The 23870-nt window shown below is 24.6% G+C and overlaps 3 protein-coding genes across 6 annotated transcripts; 2 read left to right on the forward strand and 1 right to left on the reverse strand.

Moving 5' to 3' along the window:
• Positions 1-675: 675 nt before the first annotated feature.
• LOC127284162 (uncharacterized) lies at positions 676-23398 on the reverse strand. 2 transcript variants are annotated; one of them, XM_051309475.1, is made up of 28 exons: positions 23347-23398; positions 20599-20952; positions 20248-20535; positions 19510-20177; positions 18310-19357; positions 11818-11982; positions 11448-11633; positions 11171-11347; positions 10923-11088; positions 10729-10840; positions 10455-10554; positions 9868-9943; positions 9485-9675; positions 9191-9417; positions 8956-9112; positions 8722-8888; positions 8483-8624; positions 8214-8380; positions 4273-4385; positions 3414-3640; positions 2922-3338; positions 2579-2791; positions 2348-2482; positions 2123-2280; positions 1686-1881; positions 1459-1607; positions 997-1155; positions 676-922 (listed from the first exon to the last, which is right to left on the reverse strand). In XM_051309475.1, exons 2-28 carry the CDS (start codon positions 20776-20778, stop codon positions 802-804), a joined length of 6105 nt encoding a protein of 2034 aa, XP_051165432.1. In that variant the 5' UTR covers positions 20779-20952; positions 23347-23398; the 3' UTR covers positions 676-801. The 2 variants fall into 2 exon arrangements, with proteins under 2 accessions (XP_051165432.1, XP_051165431.1); XM_051309474.1 differs by having other exon boundaries at positions 20248-20952.
• On the forward strand, positions 12323-15383 carry LOC127284164 (carbohydrate sulfotransferase 9-like). 3 transcript variants are annotated; one of them, XM_051309479.1, is made up of 9 exons: positions 12323-12414; positions 12725-12922; positions 13688-13883; positions 13951-14093; positions 14180-14351; positions 14509-14656; positions 14749-14814; positions 14873-14951; positions 15062-15251. In XM_051309479.1, the coding sequence occupies exons 3-9, from the start codon at positions 13734-13736 to the stop codon at positions 15105-15107; spliced, it is 804 nt and encodes a 267-aa protein (XP_051165436.1). In that variant the 5' UTR covers positions 12323-12414; positions 12725-12922; positions 13688-13733; the 3' UTR covers positions 15108-15251. The 3 variants fall into 3 exon arrangements, with proteins under 3 accessions (XP_051165436.1, XP_051165434.1, XP_051165435.1); XM_051309477.1 differs by having other exon boundaries at positions 14749-14951; positions 15062-15383; XM_051309478.1 differs by lacking the exon at positions 12725-12922 and having other exon boundaries at positions 12352-12414; positions 14749-14951; positions 15062-15383.
• LOC127284163 (carbohydrate sulfotransferase 11-like) lies at positions 15691-18050 on the forward strand. Its single transcript, XM_051309476.1, has 7 exons — positions 15691-15862; positions 15989-16189; positions 16287-16435; positions 16508-16679; positions 16795-16954; positions 17099-17298; positions 17519-18050. The coding sequence occupies exons 2-7, from the start codon at positions 16040-16042 to the stop codon at positions 17747-17749; spliced, it is 1062 nt and encodes a 353-aa protein (XP_051165433.1). The 5' UTR covers positions 15691-15862; positions 15989-16039; the 3' UTR covers positions 17750-18050.
• Positions 23399-23870: the final 472 nt, after the last annotated feature.

Here is a 23870-nt window from a genome sequence, read left to right on the forward strand (position 1 = left end):
TTTTTCTCAAGGGAATGTAAGACATTATGAAATCATTTATCCATGACAACGTAATTTGTCTATTAAAAAAAAAAAAATAAACAAAATTCTATTATTAGTTAATATTTATGCTCCAAAAATAAAAATTGCACAAAAACTATTCAAAAATTAATAAATGCATGTTTTATAATGTATCACATACCCTGAAAAATTTTTTCTCTTTGCGAAAAATTAATGGTAATTATTCAAGTTAATAATAACTTGATATTCTCTATTAAATTTTTTCCAAAGAGTTAATTTTTTTTTTTTAAATAATACGTACAGTTGAGAATTAAATTTCATTATTTAAAAAGGCACTCGGATAATGCTTAAAATTGCAAAAGAGCATTATTTTATAGAGATAAAATTCTTATGTTATTAAAACAGTCTTTGTTTAAAGAAATAATTTGTTATATAATTTTTACGCAATTGTTTTGCGTGTGTCAATTTATCAATTATAGTCATTTATATTTTGTAGAACTAAATTTTCTTTAAATAAAATTATATTTATCATGAAAAACGAAAATTTTTGTCATTCTGGATGAAATTCAATTTCTATTTTCATTCATGCGATTTTCTATTTACTGAATCATACTGCCAAAAAAAAATGGTTATTAACTTACTTACAAAATTGCGTTCGCAAGTAAAAGTGGAAGATTACAAACGAATGTGCAATTTATTTACCAAGTGTGATAAAAAAAATCTCTATTTCTGTTAAAATCACACTATATATCGCGATAACAACTGAATTAAAAAAAAAAAAACGTCCCACGATCATCTTTGTTAAAGAGATCTAAGAGTTTTTTCAATATGTCGTAATGTCGATTCTTGCACAGCTTCGGAAAGTGCTTTTTTAAATCCCTCACAGCGAATGAGTCGTCGGAAAATTTCTTTAGCGTGATTCCTATGGAATATAATAAATATTATTATTGTGGTATATATTATATTTTAATTTATTTGATTAAATGTAATCCTCGCCTAGCATTTAAATTTCCATCAATGAGAAGTTTAGCTCCAGCGCTGAGTAATTTGTCTCGTACATCTCGAGGTAGAAACATTATATAATCTGGACCAATACGATCAACGATTGCACATAAAAGTCTTGCTGTCGCAGCACGAATAATTGCATTTTGATGCCTTAAAATCATAATTAAAAATTACAATTTTAGATTATTATTTCAAATCTTTTAGTGTCAAAATAGAAAGAAATTTTAGAAACAAAAACACGCACGTCTTTTTTGTTGATTAATAACTAACACGCAACGATATTGTCAATAAAGATCATTATTATGTATGCTATAAATATCTATTGGATTAATAAAAATCAATAGTAAGAGTGACAAATAATTTAATGCGATAGAACGACGAAAAATATAAAAGAGATTCAATTTTTTTAGAAGAAAGAACAAAAAAAAAAAAGTTACATATAAAATTACTCACGTAGCACCATGATTTACAATAATTCCAATTGTTCGATTAGGAGGAAGATGTTCCACCATACGATCCAATGCAGCATTACTGTCGGCACGAAGAAATTTATTTGTATCTGCAGTTCGATTAAGTAATGGTCCAGCTAGTACATCCAAATCCTCAAAAAAAAAGAAATTCAAAATATAAATTTTAGTTAAAAATAGAAATTCAAAAAAGAGAAAATAATTCTTTATTACTTGATCAATTCCTCGTATGTGTAAGGAAAAAATATCACCAGCTGCCAAGCATGCGGCTCTCGAGACTTGTGATCTCAAATTTCGTACATGTTTTCCTAATAATCGAACAATCATTCCAGGAGTGTAAGAATCTAATTGTTCCGGCGTTTGTTTTGCAATTTGCGATAAAGTATGAAGTCCTTTCATTGTAATTTCCCTAAAATAAAAAGAAGAAAAAATTCTAATTTGCCTTTAATAAATAAATCATGAAAAAAAAATATAAAATAAAAACTAAAATTTGTATTCGAAAAAAATATTATTAATATTAAATCAATCATATTTTTAATATTAAATAAATATTTAAATTAAATATTTGAATAAATAAAATATATAATAAAATTTTTATATGAATAAATTTTTCTCTTTTATTTATATTTTATCACTATTTTAATCGTTACCAGTCTTTGCTTTCAAGTTGAGAGAAACATTGTTGCATGTGTATTTTAGCTTTATCCTTATCAGAATTTCGAGATCCTCTTAATACATTTCCCCGCGATTTCATGCTTAGTTTTGTTGATTGCTTTCGAGATGCCAATTGATAACCAGAAGGTGTGGTCTATAAAAAAATTATTATTATTTTTTCATTTAAAAAAGAAAAAATTAGGTATAAATAATACACTCACTTCAATGTGAAGATTTGCATTATTTTCATTTCTTGTGCTTTCAGTGGGTTCTTCTGAACCTGTTGATTGAGTCGATGAAGTATCTTCTTTAATAGACATTGCATCAGATATAAAACGTTGCGGAGATTTTTGAGACTGAAAATTGTAATATTAAAAAATTATTATTATTATTATTATTATTATTTTTTAACAAAAAGAATATTTTTTACAAAACAAATTTTTTTTAAATACCGATTGTGTATTTTCTGAACTGCTCGAGTCAACAATTCTCGTTGAATTTTCAAAAATTTCTGGAGTTTGAGATCGAGACATTGCAATAATTGCATTTGAATTTGTACCATCGATATGGGAATTTCGAAAATCAAGTGTCTCAAAGGAACTGTTTTTCAGAGAATAGGAAGCATTTACAGTTCCATCAGTTTCGTCAATTGTATTTGAACCCCACTGAAAAATAAATAAAATCTAAAAATGTGAACTTATAACAAATACAATGAAAAAATATTGAAAATTATTTTAACAAATATTCGAAAAAAAAATGTTATTTATCTTAATAAGATGAAAATAAAATCAAAACCTTTTTTTGTGGACTACGAATACGTTCCAAAGACGATGCTGAATTTCTTTTTATTAAAGAACGATTTGAAAAATTTGGATTCGATTTATTTGAACTGAAGGTTTTATTTAATGGTGTTACTTCATTTAATTCACGTAATGATTGACTGGAAAGAAGAGCATAATTTGTCATTACTGATGTTCGTTCAGTTAATGTATTTTTCATTGATAAAATAGAAGAAGCTGACTTTGTGCGAACCATATTTCTCATTAAATTATCATCTTCTGATGTATTTTCACTTTCATTAAAATTTTCCGTTCTTTTTACAGTAGATTCATTATCGTCTTCTTTTTCATCGTCTTCTTCTTCGTCTTCGGAACTTAAAATTTTGTCAACATTTTCATCTTTTAATGGCAATGGAGATTTTTTATCCGAAATCTAAAAAGTCGTTTAAAAAATGTTTATTTAATTTAATAAATTTTATTTTCATTCTCAAATTGACTCTCTACTTACAATAAACGATTCAAATGAATTTCTTCTACTTGGATTTAGTTTCTCGGAAATAATATCAAAAGCTTTATCGTCTAAAATTTTTAATGAAGGCGATCGACTATTTTTGTTGATGACACTTGTCTCATTCTCATCATGAAGATTGTTTTCAATATTAATTTTCTGATTGTTATCAATTGACACATTTGATATTGAACTAGTCGCGCTAGCTGCTCGTGATATGCTTGGCACTTGAAAAAAAAATAGAAGTCAATAAATAAAAAATGTATTTTCAAAAAATTCGTTTGTACAAAAAAAAAAAATTAAATTTAGAAAATTTCAAAAACATTTTAATTTATATATTAGTATTTAAAATTGAAAATATAAGCAAAATATGTAAAGTAAGCTGCGACAAAAATAATACTCTTCTAGTTCAAACTGATCGATATTATAGTTCCGTAAAGGAATTTATTTTTTCTTTCCTATTTTGCAACTCGATTCTTTTTTTTTTATACATTTAACAACCACCTGAATGGACATCGGTTGGATAACACTTTCCCTCCCGCTCATAACTTGTGACAAAACTAATGATAAATCGAAAGCTTTCTGTGAAAATGTGTACACTATACTTGACCAGTTTTAAATATTGATTATTTTATGCACGTAAGCTCAACTTTGATCGTGTCTCTCCCTCTATCTCTATGTGCAAAATGTATTCTAACACTGGAGGTTAAGAACCTCACGTCCTACTTCCTTCTCTTTTCAATCTGTGTAATTTCTATTAAATACCAACACATGTGACCCTAGTTGTCGTCTTTAATAGGAAAATTTATCCACAAAACAAAAAAAATTTCCATTTCAGTTGCTTAAAAAAAAAGTTTACCTTGATTTTGAGTCTTTTCTTCTTGATTATGTTCAACATAATTGATACTTGGAGTTGACAATTTTCTCCTATTTCTTTCAATGAAACTTTCTTCATTTGCCCCAGTCTTTTCACTGAAACAAAAAAAAATTATTAACTTTTAAGTCTTTTATTAATGAAAAATTTTTGTAAGAGACAAAAAATTCGGAAGAAATGTAATTTTTTTTTTTTTTTTTTAGAGATTGTGAAAAAATTTAATAGCATATGGAAAATAAAAAAAAGAAACAATAACTGGAGAACATACATTGTTTCTGAATTTCTATTTAAACCCAATGCAATAATTGGTGTAACAGTTTCCAATTGATTTGATAATTCGGTAGAAATTTTTTGTGCATTATCATTGCCAATTCCAATTGCTCGTCGACATCGAAAAATACATGGACAACAACGTAATATACTTTCAGTAAATTTTCCCCCACTATCGTTTATTCGATTTTTATTTTCATTTGTTATAATTTTACTATCCTCTTTATCAGATGGCCATGAGCAATATTTAAAAATCATTTTCTTTTATTTTTTTATTCGCTGTTAAATTGATCATCGGACTTCATTTTCACGTCATTGACTCGTATTTACGAGTAAACATTTTACAATTTTTTAATGAGAGAAAATTTCTCATTTTTCGCATTTCTTTGATTTTTTTAGAAACAAAACATTCAACCGTATTTAGAAACATTTTTCTCTTTTTTTTATAGGTCCATAATTATTTATTTTATGGTTTATTAGTCTTTATTATTTATAATTTTCGAAATACTGTTTTTAACATAATACGCACAATTAAAAATTTTTTTTTGTATTTATTTTATTTTTAAAAATTATTATTATTATTTTTATTATTATTCATGTACCTTTTGGAAAACTATTAAGAAATTAATGTTTATTATATGTAAAATAGGAAAAGAAAATTGTAATAAATTGAAGGTTCTTTTATACAAAAAAAAAAAAAAAAAAAAAAAAACTTTTTAAAAAGTATGAAAAGAGTTTTCAAGAGCACTTTATAAGTATACGAATTTTAAATTAATGGCATCAATAAACAATTATTTTTAGTTCACGTTTCTTGTATTTGAATATAATAAAAAACAAAACAAATTAGTTTTACAAATAGCAATAATTACCGAATACCATTATTGAACACAAAATTAAATGAATAATATATCATGTACGATTCGATATATATATATATTCAGTTAATAATTATCGTTACATTATTAAAAAGAAATTGACCTAATTTTTGTGTTGACTCGAGACTATACTTTTTACTAAATTTTCGTTCACTTATAAACGATCCTAATTTATTGATATATCAAATAGTAAGAAATTATTATACAACGTAGGTGGAAAATTATAAAAAAAAAAATTTGCTAATAATTTTTTTTTTCATGAATTTAAAACAAAACGTAATCAAGAAGTTAATTTTTTTTTTAAATTACTTTTGTTTGATTGTCTATATAAAAATGTAATAATAGAATATAATTAAAATAATAATAAAAATAATAGTTTAAAAAATATTGAATTTATTATTGTTACTATTCGATTGTTTTCGAATTAATTTTATTAATTAAATGTAAATCGCAGGTGTTTTATCATTTAACGCGCATGTTGCCGGTGTATTACTTGATTTTGAGGAAACTCAACCGAAACACTCACGAGGCAATCGCACGCAAGACTGCCCTCATGAAACGACGGGCGTCGCGACGCTGACCGCTACCATCCCTTCCATTTCCATAAAATATATTCATGTTTCGTTCAATTTACAAATATATATATATATATATACAATTTTCCTAGGAAATACATCAATCATACATTTGTAGAAATGCAAATCTATAATAATTATTTATCAATTTGAACACTAAATAACAATTTTTATTTTCTTATATTAAGCATCAGTTCTTTGAAAAATAGGCAACAAAAAAAAAAAAAAATATGCAATTTTTTTCAATATAATAAAAATAATATAACCGATTTTCTTTCTTTAAAAAAAAACCCTATTAACGATTAATTATTTATTATTCTTTTTGACATTCTGAAGAAAACAGTTAAATTTTCATGCAAGTCACGCTATCGCTATTTTACTTTATGGATTAGCTTCTATTGTGCGTGCCATTCATTTTATGCGGGTTTTAAAATAATTATTTTAACACACTCCTATAATAATAAAAAACTATTTATTAGATTGAATGTTTGTAATTAAAATTTTTTTTTGACACTATATAATTGAAAATTATTATAGCATTATAAAAATTAATTTTTTTTTTTTTTTTAAATTTTTGAAATTTGTATTTATTTTGAAAAATTATGTTTCGTTCAAGAATAAACGGTAAATAAATTCTATTATAGCAAAAATTATATTCAACTATCAAAATGTATACTTGATTTTAGATAAAGTCAATTTTAGCATAACTGCGGGTTCATGAGGAGTTCTTATCCAAAAACTGTCACTGCTACTAGGTAATATGATAAAAATGACTATTTTTTATTGGTTTCATACTCTATAAATAATTAAAAACATTACTCAAAGGTTTAATTATTTTTCAACGCGAAAAAAAATGCTTCATCAACTCCGATAACAACGAATTTATAATAATGGATTAATTTTACATAAATTACTTTTTAAATAATTATATTTTTTAATAACTGACAAAATATTGTATTTTTTTTTGCTTTTCATTTTAAATTCGAAATAAATTTTTATATAAATATTTAAAGCGAAGATTATATTCAATTTTCGTTCTATTTGTACAAAAAGAAAATTTTTATTTTCTAGAACAGTGTATAATTTCAACAAAAAAAAAAATAAATAATAAAATTCAGTGTGGCGCAATATTTGTTATTTGTTGGTAAAATTGGTTCGCAAACGTAAAAATTCTGACAAAGAAATTTTACGAGTTCAAATTTCTCACGTTTTCTTTCTAATATTTGTCAGTGACAAATTTCGTTCTACGAATATATTTTCCTCAATATTTTGAAAATAAATATTTCTAGCGATTTAAGCTTTTAAAAATGTCACCTCTTCTAAATCTCTTAACATAAATTTTTAAGATTCACAAATTCTCAGAGGATCAATATTACTTCACTTAATGTCTAAATTTAAAAAAAAAAAAAAAAAAAAAAAAAATCCCCTTATTCATTGCGTCTAGAATATTTTCAAGGCATTTGCATTAAAAAAAAAATGTGTGCGAGAATAATGGACGACGCACAAATCCTAATTTACATTCGCAATTAGATCCTATCTCCCCTAGCCACTTGATCGTGCGTAAAACAATTTTACGATTTAATTTATATTTATATAAACTACAATAAGACAAAAATAGCGCAAAATTATTATAAACCGAGAGAATAATTGTTTAATTTAAAAATGTTTTATAATTTAAATTCTTTCTTTTTCTAAATCAAATAAAAATTCAAACACAAAATTTATCGAAATCAAAAAATGATCGTATTGACACGTTCTTGTTTTTCATTTTATATATATAAACCCTTTTTGAAATAAGTTTAATTCTAAATGTGACCTTGAACTACTAACATCACCCTTCAAAAAAAAAAGGAAACTATTCCATTGACCTATTTTTGGAAATAGATATACAATTACCCTTTTTTAGGGGAGAAAAACTAATGTAATATTAATCTATTACACTATTCACGTGTAATATATTTTGAAAAGTCAAATACATTTTCTAAAGATTAATAAATTTCATGGTCTGATAAACCTCAAATTCTTTTAAAAAAATCTAATGACCATTTGACCGAATTTTAAAATTACAAAGATTGTTTGTCCTCATTTTTCTATAGAATATATCTGTGACATAATCTTTACAAATAAAAATTTATTCCTTAAAAATTGTTTCCCCTTAATTCTAGACTAATATAAAAAAAAATGTTATAATACATAATAAACATACCTGTTATAAGAAGAACTATACATTGAATTAAAATTTGGCCCGAATGTAACTGGGGGAAAAATTTTATCATCATCCAATGATTTATTGACATTTTGTAATAATCTTGACGCTTGTTCAGTAGTATTTTTTTGAGAGGAACTTGCTTTTAATTCTTGACCTGATTTTGGCTATAAAAAAAAATTTTGATTTGCAAAATCATAAAAAGAAAATTAGAAAAAAAATACATTTGAAATTTTCTTTTAATGGAATTACTTTAAATTATTTCTCACCTGTAGATTATCGTTTCGTAAAATGTTATTTTTGCCCAAAGATTCGAAATTACTTTTTCGAAATGTGCCAGATCTGTTTTGTAATTTTCGAACTGAACTTTCTTCCATATATCGTAGTTGTCTTTGATAAATAGCAGAATATCTATAAAAACAAATTATTTTAAAAATTTTACAAAAAAAAAAACATCGCATTTTTTATATATTGTAAAATATTTGAATTATTTAAAAAAAAAACTTACGTATCTTCATAAGTTTGTGGTCGAAACGAAGTCAGTTTCAAATCATTTTTTGAGTACTTTAAGTTTTCCGGAGTCTTTAATGTTGTTTTTTCCGAATTTGTATGAAAATCATTTGTAGTTTTGTTCTTTTCCATTAAATATTTATGTTTACTTTCGTTATTTATAGACTGAATTAAAAAAAGAATATTTTTAGTTTCATAAAAAAAAAAAAAGTAAAAGAATTTAAATAATTACCTTAATTGGAGTTGGAATAACTTGCGATGGCAATAAATAATTAGTATAATTTGAATCGAAAGAATAATTTACGGTATAACTTGCCAAGGGTTGAACTTGTGATTGAATTGTACTTGACGCTAATAAATTTTTTCGTTTTTTGTATAGATTTCCAGATCTGAAATGATGAGAACATTTTTTTTTTTTTTTTTTTTATTAAGTCGAATAATAATTATAAAATCATTTAATGTAATACCTTTTTCTTTCATTATGTTCGATTAGTTTATTAGAATTTCGTTCAAATTGATTATTCGAATTTTTTTCATTCATTATACTCGATTTCTCGTGAATTTGATTTCCACTTTTTCTTCTCTGTATGTTAAAAGAATCCTTCATATCGTTGCCTCGGGAATTTAAAATCGGTATTTTAGATTCTAATTTTAAATTAATTTTCTCTTGTGGAGGTGCACTGCTCATACGAAACTGAAAAAAAAAATCAAATACATTTATGAAAAGATGAGAATAATAAAATATAATTTTTCTAAATTACCTTTTCTTCAGATGCATCATCAATTTCAGGTGTATAATTATTAGATTTCGATTCAATTCTATAGGAATTTAGATTATCTTGTTTTTCACTATTCACAGATTCGTCAATCAAAGTTTCGTTAATTTTACCTGGTGCTGAACACAATTCACGACATTTACCTTCTAACCTTTCATCAGTTTCAAAATTTATAACTGAAAAACAAATTAAATGTCATTATTAAGTTTTAAGTAACGATAAATGTACAAAATTTATAAAAAATTTATATTAAATATTAAAATTGAAATTTATAAAACAATAAAAATATTATATGATTTCATTTTATAAAAAATATTCTATATTTTTTTTTTTTTTTTGAATTCGTTTGATAATAAATTTTAAATTACCACTTTCGCTGAAAAGCGTTTCTCCAATATTATTGTGTTCCTTATGTCGAATCCTTTTCTGAAATCTACTGCCACTCTAAAAAAAAAAAAAAATAGAAACAGAAATATTAGAAGTAATCAACTTTATACGAAACAGCAAATTCTAACCTTTACAAAAATAAAAAACAAAAACAAAATTTGTTATAACCTATGTGTAAAAGAAATTTATTTTTAAATATATGACAAAATTTTATTTACCGGCACCGTACAACAAAAAGTAAAAAGAGATCTCATATGGGACATTAATAAACTTTTTCTTATGAATAATCAGTATGTTACGTAAATAATTTGTCGTTTTCATATATTTTACGTTACGACATGAAAATGTTAGGTATTTATTTATTATTCTTTGTCTTTGTCTGACAAAGAAAGTATTTTATTATTTACAGAGAAAAAAAATAGAAATAAAAAAATAAAAAAAAAATTCAATAAACTTTTTTCTTAAATTATTTTCTCAAAAAAAAACATTTTTGTAAAGTTAAAAATAACGTTAATAATTTATTAAAATTTTAAATAAAATGTTTGTTAACAAAAAAAAAATATTTTACCTTATGCCTGTATCCTGGAAGTTGTTCATTTTGACTAACTACTGCTTGTACGTTTGCGGATTCTGCCCAACGATTTTCACTGTTTTTTGCTTCTTCATTTCTAGAATAAAAATAAAAATGTAAAATAATAATAATAATAAATTTATAATGGAAAAAATGTTGTTTGTGTAAGAATTATTATTGTTTTATTCAATAGAAAATTAATCTGTAATAAAAAAAAGATTTAGACTGCAAATATTAGAATCGATACTTTTTTTATGTGGTCACATTATACCTTCTAATTCGTTCGTTTTCTACTTTTGAGGTGGCAATTATTTGTCCCCTTGTTCGACCTGTACCTGGTGAAACAGATCCACTTCCTGCTACAATCCAATCTACGTCAGCACCTGAAAGTAATTAATTAAGTAATTAATTAATTAATTAAGAACGAATGGAATATTTTTTGATCAAATTTTGTTTAAAACATACCAGTTGTTATTTGGGCAGTTGGTGAAATTTGCAATCCATAAACAACAAGTCCATCAGCTGAAACCATGGGTAATGATTTTCTAGCAAGACGAGCTCTTATTGCTGCAATTATTGCCAATCGATCATGTCGATCTTTAACTACTTCTTTTGCAACTTGTAATATATCCTAAAAAAAAATAACAGAATATCACATTTTTTTTCAGTAACTGATTTTCCATAAAATTATATAATTTTAAATGCAATTTTACTTCTGTTTCGTAAATTTGTGCCAAAACTGCCAACGTATCTAAAGCAGCTTGTCGAACTCTTCGTCGTCGATCACCAACCATATTTACAACTTTATTTGTAAGTGTTTTCACATTAAATTCAGTACTTGGAAATGTTACTAAAGAAAAAATTAACAATTGCAGTGTATTTTCTCTCGTCTGAAAAATAACGAACATTATATTATAATTTTAATTTTTATTATTAAAAACCAAAAAAAAAAAGAAAATTATTAAATATTATTAAAAATGATAAACAAACCTTTGCATTTCTAGCACCTATACATTGTGGTTGCATTAATTGTTCTAAAAAAAGTGCAGGTCTCAGTCTGAGCATTGCAATTCTTGCAAGTTGAGCAGCATTGGGGCCACCTTGTCGTGCCAAACCCCAAGCAATTAATGACAGTCTTCGTTTGAGAGCATCCTCAGAAACTCCAGTTAGTACGACCTGAAAATTAAAAAAAAAATCTAGAATTATTTTCAATTTAATTAATTCTAAATTAGAGAATTAATTCTTTTTGCAAAATGCAATTTTTTTTAATTTATTACAAAAAAAAAAATTTTTTTTTACTATTAATTTAATTTTTAGTTATAAAAATATGTATTCTATAATAATATAATAATAATAATACCCGTGCAACATCAAGACCAGCTGCAGCAACTCTGCAACTTCTTTCTCCTCCAAGAACAGCATGCAAAAGTGATCCTAATCTTGGTTCAATAGCAACCAACGCAGATGATCTTCTTAAAATTGATGCAATTCGCTCCAATGCCCGAACTCTAGCTCGCCAATCATCCTAAAAAAAAATAATTATAATATTAATTATACAAATTAATTATAATATTAATAATAATTTTAATTTTAAGTTTATTGTTGATAATAATATTTTATGATTGAATTTATGAAAATAATAATAAAAAAAAAACCTCTTTCATGATTTTTCACAAAAAAATGGCTCTTTTAATTTTTTAATTTAAATATTCAAATTCAATATTTATAATAATAAAGAATTTTTATTACCGGTAGAAATGGAATAAAGATACCGCAATCAATAGCCAGATGGCGAGAGGTGTATTACTTTTTATAAATGAAATAGTAAAATAAAGAGAATTTAAATTTAAAATTATAATCGAATTTCTTAAGAAGAAAAGAATTATTCACGAATGAGGAGAATATTACAAGGAAATATATAACACAAGAGAGATCGAGTGGCAAAGGTGTCCGACAGGTAAATTGTGGATAATGTCCTTAACTCCTTGCAGTAGATTTACATTCAAGTATTTAGTATCTACCGTGTGTACTATTCATATGAACCAGTATAGTATAAATATATTCTACTTTGTCTCACGCAATAAGCTCTTCATGATTATTTTCTTCTATATCTATATATATTCAAGTTCCGAGTTTCATTTAAAATACCAAAACTGCATAAATATTTTTTTTTTAAATAATCTGAAAAATATTTTCATGAATTTTTTTTTTTCTTTTTTTTGAAATAAACTTGCGCCAAATAAGCAAAATTGAATATTATTTTTTAGGAAAAAAAAAATTTCTTCTACTATGCGACGCATAATTCTTATGTAGAAGTAAATTTTCTTATCTGAATTGTTAACTAGTTTTAAAGTTTTCGTCGAAGAAATAGTTTATTTCTGTTATGCGTTCAATTTGTTAAATTATTTTTTCAAAAGAGGAAAAATTTTTTCTATTCTATTTTAATATCTCTTCCCTCATCAATGGTAAGTTCATTTTTTTGTGCAATTAATCAAACATTTTTATTTTAATTTACACAAATAATTTATGTACAGTGAAATAATTATTATTAGTAAAAAAAAATGAAATTTATTTAAAAACCCCAAAAAAAATTAATGTACAATGAAATAATTGAAAAAAAATCAGTAAAAAAATTAATCAAAGATGAAATTTATTTAAATTCACACAAATAATTTATGTACAATGAAATAATTATTATCAGTGAAGAATTTTATTATAAGCTATAAGTAACCTTGAGTGAATGAATAAAAATCGATAATAAGGGTCAATAGCAAATTTAAATATAAGAAGGATAAAAAAATACCAGGCCAAGAACACTTTAAATTCGGAAAAAAAATCAATATATAAAAACGCAAAATTGATTCGAATAAGAAAATATATATTTTTCTTCTACATTATTGTAAAATAAATAATATATTGATTAAAAAAAAAAAATGTCTTTTCTTTTGCATATATTGTATATACAATAGTTCAGATATGACATTGCAAGGTTGACAAATAAGGCTATCTATATAGTAATTGACGATCTTGAAATGTGAATAAAACTAGGTTCACCATATGATTTCTTTAGACCTTACTGAATAATAAATTTCTCGTTGATGTGTCAAGAATAAATCTTTTTATAGAAAAAATTGCTGTGCAGATAAAAAATATCTTGCATAAAATATTTTTTGGCAAAGAATAACAATGTAAATATAAAAAAAAAGAATAATTAATTTTTTTGATTTCAGTATACAAAGAATAGATTTATTAATTATCTATTTAAAAAAAAAAAAAATGTCACGATTTTTTACATCACAATTAGTACGAATTTTTTATTTTCTTCTAATATGTGGAGGAATTTACATAATTTTAAAATTTCTTCTACTCAGTAGAAAACAAGAAAATTTAGTAATTTCTGATTTAAAAAATTTACAACAATTCATTGTAAGTATGAATAATATTTTTTATGTGTGGCTGAATTAATTTTTTAAAAAAAACTATTTTTTCAAAGAATCAAATTGAAGAAACTAACGTTCAACGAATTACACTTGTGAAAAAAATTTGCGAAAAATATAATTTAGATTTTTATGACAAAAGAAAAAACATATCTAAACATCCATCAAGTATTCAGTATAAGGTTTTTTACATAGAAAGGTAGGTCTAACTTTCGAAAAAAAAACTTAATATAAAGCCAAAATAAATTAAATATTTTTAAAAAATAATTTTTTATAACCACACAGATCACATAATATTTCCCTCTGTCCAATATACAAATCAGGAAGCACAACATGGATACATAATTTATGTTCCTTAATGGGTATTTCGGAAGATGAGCTTCTCAGTGGAAAAGAATTAATGTCTACAATAGCAAGAAGAGTAATTCCAAGATTAGATTATCCAGAAGCCGAAAAGGTTTTTTTTTCTAAAATTCACAAAAAAAAATGTTAAATCTAATAACAAAAAGAATTGAAAATTTTAAATATAACTTTAGAATGAATAAGTGAAATAAAATTTTATTATCAAAATTTTATTTTAATCATTCGATCTATAAGAAATTTTTTTTTTACAGGCAATGAAAGAAACAATAAAACTCATGGTTGTACGACATCCATTCGAAAGATTATTAAGTGCCTATAGAGATAAATTAGAAAATACTTTAGCTGGAAGGGAAAATTTTCAAAAAGAATATGGAACAATAATTGTACAAAAATATCGAGGTATAATTAAAATATTCCAAATTATAATAATATTCAGAATATTTTAAAATATTATTCTTTTTGACGAAAAAAATATATATATTTTCAAAAAGATAAAAATTTCCCTTCTATACGAGAAAATCAAGTAATAAGGATGAAAGAAACACCTGGACCGGCAGGTATTGAACCTACATTTCGAGAATTTATTGACTATTTAATTAATACTGATCTTGGCAGTTATCACAGTGACGATCACTGGATTCCATATTATCAATATTGCACTCCATGTTTACTTAATTACGACTTTATCAACAAGGTATAACTATTTTTAAATTCATTTTAAAAATTTCTCTTTAAATTCATTTTTAAATGAAAATTATATTAATTAAATTATTTAAAAATGTTAAATATTTTTTTTTTTATCAGGTTGAAACACTTTGGCAAGATCAATTATTTACAATTCATAAATTGAAACTAAATAATAAAATTAAGCCACACTGGAGAAACAATTATGGACAATCAAATGCATCAAGAATTTATTACAGTCAATTAAATAAAAATATGATTTACAAACTCTACAAAAAATTTCAACTTGATTTTGAATTATTTGACTATTCGCCTGATGAATATTTCAATTATGCAACATCTCAATTATAAACATTTTTAAATATCATTTCTCATCTAAAAGATTTCTCTCTATTATTGTTAAAAAAAAATGTAATCATTAATAAAAAAAAAATAAATCCTATTATTGATTATTTTTTTAATTCATTTGCATTCAAATAAACTTTTTAAAAAATTAATTTTTTTAAAATTTTAATTATTAATTTATTAAATTACTAAATATATTAAAATTGTCAAAATTAAATTATTATAAGAAATTGTTTAAGATAAAAATTAGCATAACAGAAAATTTTTAAAATTAAAACCAAAAAAAAAAATCATGGCAATGGTAAATTCTTTTTTTTTATTGTTAATATAATTTTCTTTGTCAACCTGCATTTAATACAGGATGATAGATCAATGGCCTCTCAAGGTGAGATGACGCCTAAATATTATTCGAAACCAGTCTGTCTTCAGCCATCTGAACAAACGCTACTTTTACTAAATATATCGATAAGTAATTGAATTAAATATTAAAAAAAGTATATATTAATCAATAATATCAATTAATTCTCATCTGAAATCATAACACGATGATCAAACTGACGGAAATATTTTTTTTATGTAAGTTATAAATTATTAAAATATTATTATTATTTCCTACGAATTTTATTAGATACGATTTTTTGTAATACTATTTCTAAATTCTCCAAAAAATGAAATGAATTAACTATTCATTTTTAATTTCAGTACAAAAAAGAATAGAAAGCTAAAAAATTTACTATAAAAAAAAAAATCCCGATGTCACGACTTTATAAAAGACAACTAACAAAATTATTTTATTTCCTTCTAATATGTGGATGTATTTATATAATTTTGAAATTTCTTCTAATCATTACAAGAGAAGAAAAGGAAGAAATTTCTAATTTCAAAAATTTACAACAATCTATTGTAAGTATGAATATTTACATTTTAGATAAAATCTTATCTAATCTTTGCGTTGAAAAAAAATATTAACAATAAGTTTTTGATTTTCTCACTATTAAAGAATCAAGTGGAAGAAATCAATAATCAACGAATTGCAACAGTGAAGAAAACATGTGAAAAATATAATTTAGGTTTCTATAAAAAAGCGGAAAATCCATCTAAATTTAAACATCCTCCAGCACCACAGTACACGGTTTTTTATATAGATAGGTAACAAAAATTTTAAAATCAAAGGAAAATAAAAAATATAATAAAAAATACAGGAAAATTAATTTTTCATAGATCACACAATATTTCCTATTGTCCAATATATAAATCAGGAAGTACAACATGGATATATAATTTATGTTTATTGATGAATGTTTCCGATGAGAAACTTTCCAATGGAAAAGAACAAATTTCATCAATAGCAAGAAGAGTAATTCCAGAATTAGAATATCCAGAAGCCGAAGAGGTTGTAAAAAATATATTTTCTACGATTTTTTTTTTCTAATTTTTTTTCTCAATGATAATTTTTTGAAAAAAAAATTGTATTTTCAATTATTTATAAGAAATATTATCCTATGTAGGCTTTACGAAAAACAGCAAAATTACTAGTTGTACGACATCCTTTTGAAAGATTATTAAGTGCCTATAGAGATAAATTAGAAAATTCTGTTGCTGGAAGGGAACATGGTACATTACATTTTTATGAAAAATATGGAAAGATAATTGTACAAAAATATCGAGGTATGATTGAAAAAAAAAAAATTCGACGTTTTGAAATTATTTTTTTTTTTTTTGTATATAATACAAAAAAATATTTTTATAGTCTTGGAATTATTTTGACTTTGGAACTATATAAAATATAAAATGACATTTTTTAAATCGTAGATAAAAATTTACATCCAATTCAAGCGAATCAAGTAATAAGAAAAAAAGACACACCTGCACCCGCAGGTATTGAACCCACGTGGCGTGAGTTCATCGACTATTTGATTAACACTGATCTTGGCAGTTATGCCGACGACCATTGGATGCCATATTATCTTTATTGCACTCCATGTTTACTTAATTATGACTTTATTGCCAAGGTTATTATTTCGATTAATACATAAGGGCATATGAATGATTTCAATTTTTTAAATATAGAAAACAAGCAATTGAAATAACTAAATTTTCTAAATTCTAATTCATTGATTTATATTTTTTATTCTTTTCATTTTAATTATATTTTTATTTTATTTTATTTTTATTATATAGTTATAAATATTTAGTATCATAATAAATTTTTCATGTAAATTTTTTCCACAGGTAGAAACACTTTGGAATGATCAACTATTTACCATTTATAAATTAAAATTAGATGAAAAAATCAAACCACATTGGAGGCATAGTAATGGACAAACAAACGCGTCAAAAATTTACTTCAGTCAATTAAACAAAGATATGGTTTACAAACTCTACAAAAAATTTCAACTAGATTTTGAATTATTTGACTATTCTCCTGATGAGTATTTTAATTATGCAACATCTCAATTCTAAAAGAATTAAAAAAAATATATTTTTAGGTCAATAGACAATTTTTTTTGTGTAATAAAGAAAATTGTCGAACTTGATGCTATTTTGAAAATATAAATGTGTGCGTGTACTTCTAATTGCTACATTTTCATGAAATCAATAATTGAATTCCAAATTACTTGTCTTCAACGTAACAACATTTTTTTTTTTTTTTTCTTTTATCGTAAAATCGATTGTCCTACTTTCCAACAACTTACTATCAGTGAAATCATTTCCAAAACTCTTTGTCAAATTTCTTTTTGAATTATAATAATTTCAAATCTAATGTCATAATGCAAATGTTATTCATTATGCGTGGAATTGGTTTATTATTCCTACCTAATATCAATGCAAATCATTGCGTGGAATCAACTTTCATGGAACAATATTAAATTAAGAAAGAGGAAATTAGTTTCAGAAATAATGATGAACTATTTTTTCTCTGTCACGAACGGAATGTTTTTTTTTTTAATTTTCAAAACTTAAAATTGTTTTTTTTTTTTTAAATTATTTTCCAGTTATTAAATTAGAAAAAGAAGAATTACCTTATTATGCAAATCCTGGAGTACTTCCTGATCAACCAAATCTAATTCTTCCCAATTACGTTCCTTATTTTTTAAATCACTTTTAGCTTCTAAATTCGAATCCGGCACTTTAGGTAACACTTTTTCTAATTTAAGTTCACTGGAAACTGATTCACCACTTGCTATTCCAATTGTTAAATTATCAACATTTTCCTCTATTTTATTCTCGTCTGATTTTAATTCATCGGGCAATTTCTCTTCGACTAATGGAAGTTCTTTCTCATCCGTTACCAATTTTACATCCGCTTCTTTATTCATTAAATCAAATTCACTATCAGGTTTAACAACAGAACCAAAAGGAGAATCATCATTATCGTCACGTGGCGAATCCTTTTTTTTATGTTTCACCGGACTTGATAATTCCATAAGAATATAGTTTCTCTCTTGACGTGGAAACACTTCAAAACTGGAAGACCTTTTACGATTTGGAGATTCTCTCGTTGGACTTGAATTTTTCGAATCTAAATCAATGTTTTCTTTTGATTCTCCATTAATTGAATTTTCATTTTTTATTGTAGAAACATCAACACTTTTTCTACGCGATAATCTAATTTTGCTTTCTAAATTTTCTTCATCATTTGTCTCAGGACAAACGTGAAATGCTTTTCCCTCATTTTGACGATAAATTTCATTTCTTTTCATTTCAATTGAATCGCTACGATTTTTTTTTGCAGAAATTTTTCTCCCTGAATCAATAAAATCAGAAATAAATGTTGGACTATTGGTTCTCGTTAGTATTCCTTTTTTTGGACTAAGATTTGCATTGTGTATGTAAATTTCTCTTCTTGGACTACTTGAATGTGAACGATGTGGTTTCAAAAAACGTCTATGAATTGGACTATTGGGCTGTGATGATGATTTTGGTTTTACATCATTTGATTTTGGCATTTTTGTTGCTGGTGATATAGGAAGTGGAATTCTTGTTTTTGGCGTTTCTTTCACTGATAGAGTTGTGTCATCGCTATCAGGAGTGCGTAATTTTACCACTTCGCCACCAAAATGTACTCGTCTGTAAGAAAAAAAAAAAAAATATTAATAAAGGGATCCTAAAAAAAGGTTTATGATAAAATATAAAATAATCTCTATAATATAGAAATTTTTTAATTATATAGTTTTGAAATAAATTAATAAAAAAATTACGAAATTATTTATTTAATTCACCTGGGGGTTTTATGTAGTTCCTCTATCGAAAAATCCTGTTCTAAACTGCAATCCTCGTGTTCCTCCTCAGAATCATTTTCGTCTGATTCATCGCTATCTTGATCTTTTTCCTCTAAAATAGTCATTGTTATTGCTGTTTCTTCATTGAATTTAATTTCCGTCTCGAGTACAACACGTGATGGTGGTATAGTACTCGATAAAATTTCATCATCTTCCTCAACAATTCCCGATGTATCACTTCCACTTTCACACGTTTCTTTATTAAGTGAATTCAATTTTCCTTTAAAATCTTGTGCACTGTAAATTTTTCTACCAATTAAATTATTTCTAATATCATCTTTTGCATTCGATTTTATTCTATAGATATCGCAAAGTGTTTCAAAATCATTTTTTATTTTATTATCAGTCCCTTGTAAATAGAATTCAAATTCTTCAACGCCAACGAATTCACGAATTTTTATTAAAGATTTAAGTGCCGCTTCTTGATGAGTTATTTGTATTAAATGTGATAGAAGTGAATGTGTTGCTTCTTTGAGAATTTCATTTGATGGTCGTGAAATTTCTTTCGATGGAAATAGTAATAATGGAATACTCAATAGTACGCCAATTGTTACATTTGTTTGGAAATTGTCTAAAGCATTTGGACGATTTAATCCTTCTTGCAAAATCTGAAAAGAATGAAAATTTGTTAAATATATATAAATTTTTTTTTTTTTTGTAAATTGTAAATTAACGTACATTTTTAATCATTGTGTCTCTATCTCTGCTGTGAAGAAGAAATACTCTTAAAGCATCGAGAGATCCTTTTCTCACTGCAGGTGCAGAATTTCCTAAATTATTTACTAATTCTGGTATTACAGATTTCATGCATTCATCAACTGTATCGCCTTCTAAAGTTGGTAAAACATCAATTAAAACTCGAAGTGCATGTTGTCGAACCTCCCATTCTGGATCATTTAATCTTTCCGAAATCTCGTCAAACGTCATTTGCATATCAATGTTTGATGGAAATTTTCTTGTTCGCACCTGGAAAAAGAAATAAATTGATACACAAATTATTTTTTTTTGAAAAACAAAATATATACATACCACATATTCCCAAAGTGGTGTCAATTGTATTGGTTGTCCTTGTTGAGAAGCGGATGTCATTTTTTGCCAGGTATGCTGATAATTATTATCAGAATCACTGCTTTTCGACAAAGATTCCATCGACAGGTGTTTAAAATTTTTTTGGGGCTCCAAATGCCCCAAAATTATTGTTCCTGTCATGGATGTTGAAAACACCACATTTCCATGTTTTTCTACGTTTCATCACTCGATGTTTGAAATAATTCTCTCATTATGTGAAATTTAAAAAATTGTTTTTAAACGTAATCACAACATAATATTTTTTTTATCAACATCTTGTACTTTTTTTTAATTCTCCAATTCGTAACATAGAACCTAAATAAAAATTAAAGAAAAAAGATTAGTTTATAAGAAAAATTTTACAATTTAAAAATTGATATTATCAATTTTTAAATTGAAAAATATTTTTAATATATATATAATTTATAAATATATATATTTTTTGTCATAGAATGTAATTTCTGTCTAGAATTCAATTTTATATGAGACATATAATAACTTTATTATCAAACTATCTTATAATTTTTTTCCCCCTATTCTAGTCTATGTAAAAGTGCAAAGTGCCACGAGGTACACTGTCAAGGTAAAATAAATTCGATATCTATTAGAATCGAAAGTCACGGTTGTTGTAGCAAGTGTAAAGACTTTTATGTATATATATATATATATATATATATATATAACTGTTGAACTATATTGTAATAAATGTAATTTATCAGAAAACACAAAATTGTACTTTCTTTTTTTATTAAATTTATAACACTTCTATAATGTCTTATAAAAAAAATTAATATTGGAAATAAAATTAAATATATATATAAAATAAAAAATTACAAAAATTTATAATAATTATCAAAAAAGGAAATGAAAAATATATTTTAGTAAAATTATAATAATTATGAAAAAATAAAATAGAAAGCTGAATTTGTAATTTTAAATAGATTAATTAGATAAGTTTCGCGATGAATTTTGAAATCTACGATACGATGAATCGCGACATGGTACGCGGAAATAAGAAGTTTATCTCTATAAATCTTGCGACACGAACACCCCTTGAAAAGTAGATCGCACGAAAAGTCATTGGATATAGTCTAAAGACATCATGCGTTTTTTTTTATGTATAATAAAACCAATAAGATTTTTAAGAATCATTTGCTAAAAATTAAATTTTCGTTACCTATTTATAATTAAAAAATTGAATTTATAATTTATCACACAAAAAACAAAAAGTATGAAAAATAATTTAAATATACAAAAATTTTTTTATGCTAGAATCATTTAATTTTTTTCCCCTCCAATGCAACACAGATAAAAAAAAAAATTTTTTTTTACTGAATTGTTATCAATAAATAACTTCTTTAAATAGTTTTCCTTTTTTTTGAGAATAAAATAGAGTTTAAAAAATTTTTTTTTTTTGTTATATAAAAGGAAACATTTTTTTTTTTGAAAATTGACACCGAGTGAATGATTTTTAAATTATAAATAACGCGGTGTTTTTTTTAAGATTAAAAAAAAAAGAGTGAGTGTCGAGTTCACTTGACCGCAGTTAGCATGTGACTGTTGCCCCTTTTCACTAAGCAAGGCGAAATGCTTTCAATATCGACCACCCCCATCCCCCACTTTACCTGAAGTAAAGTTTTAACAGGTGCAAAGGATTTGTAACTGTTTGAAGATTGTTTGGTACTGAATTTATTGTTATTTTCGCAATTAAAATCGATCGTTTGCAAAAAAAATCATATGACAGCCAAATTTTATTTTATTTCAATATCCATTGAAAAATGTATTATTAAACTATAATTGATAAATAGAATAACAATTTTCCAAAAAAAAAATCGTGATTTACTTTCGTAAACAATTTTCCAAAAAAAAAAAATGTAATTTTCAATAATATTGATATACGATATTTTTTTTACATCTCTCTCTCTCTCTCTCTCTCTCTCTCTCTCTCTGTTTGCCATATTTCTATATATACATAAGTAATAATTTTCTAACTTTTTGCATAAAGCTTGCCTGAACATAATAACCTGCAATTGGTTCTTAAGTCGATGTACCATAAACACTGAAAGTTCACTATTTAGGGCACACTTAAATCTACACTTTTTGCATCAGTGAAGAAAAGCAACTGCTTCTAAAAAGAATTTTCAAAATATGAAGAATAAAAAATAATTTTTTTTAAATATTTGCACTTTTGTCATTGTAATTTTTTTTAATTTAAAAAATTTTTTTTTAAATAATTTGGTAAAATGTAATTGAAAAAAAATTTTAAAAGTGTAAAAAATATAAAACAGAATAGAAAAAAAAAATTTAATCTCTAACAATTTTTTCTGGGGGTGATATTGTTTATATTTAAAAAAAATTGCATTATACTTTTTATTTTAAAAGATCCAAAATAAGTGACAAAAAAAAGAGATATCAATGACTCGAAGATTGCCTATGAAATTGAGGTCGTGTAATTATTAAGTCAACAATTAGTCGTGCCAGAATCTTGATTGATAGGTGATTTAATTATTCAAGCAAAATCATCTCTACTCCTGATGTCTACACTAAAATATTGATTTGATTTCCGACCTACTTTTACATAGAAATTTTTCATATACTGCCAAAGATAATTTTTTTTTTTTTTTTAATTTAACAGAAAAATTTTCAAAAATTAGAAAATTATTTTCAAGTTCATATTAATCAAAAATTTAAAACATTGAAAATTCTTACCCCAATTTTGATTTCTTGGTTCGGAAAAATTTTCGTTCAACAAATTCCCTTTGAATTCCTTTTTTCTTCCTTTTTGATATCTATAGAAAAATAAAAATAAATTAATATAAAAATTTCTTGAATTTTGTTGTAAAAGAAAACAAAAAATATTGATTGCGGACAATTTAAATAATTAAATTACTTCACTAAAGAAATTAATTAGCAATCGATTTTTTCAAAATAATCTACACGTGAAATTAATTGGTCAGCGATTTAATTTTTCCTCTATAATATAATTTTAACATTAATTTTATCAAATGACTGTATATCAACTATTATTATTATTAAAAATAAATGCTTATTAATTTCAAACTATCGTTTACTTTTAAATTGCGCGCATAATTTTTAGTTTAACTATGCGGATAAATTTTCCCAGGATATTTTTATTTCTAACTATATATATACATGTATCGAATTTTCTTTGAACTATACAATAGATAAATATAGGTTGACTATAGTGGAGGAAATAAAAAAGTTATAATACT

This window comes from Leptopilina boulardi, unplaced genomic scaffold, assembly GCF_019393585.1.
Source record: "Leptopilina boulardi isolate dan_hultmark-lab unplaced genomic scaffold, ZJU_Lbou_2.1 LbouV2_32, whole genome shotgun sequence".
Classification (NCBI taxonomy): domain Eukaryota; kingdom Metazoa; phylum Arthropoda; class Insecta; order Hymenoptera; family Figitidae; genus Leptopilina; species Leptopilina boulardi.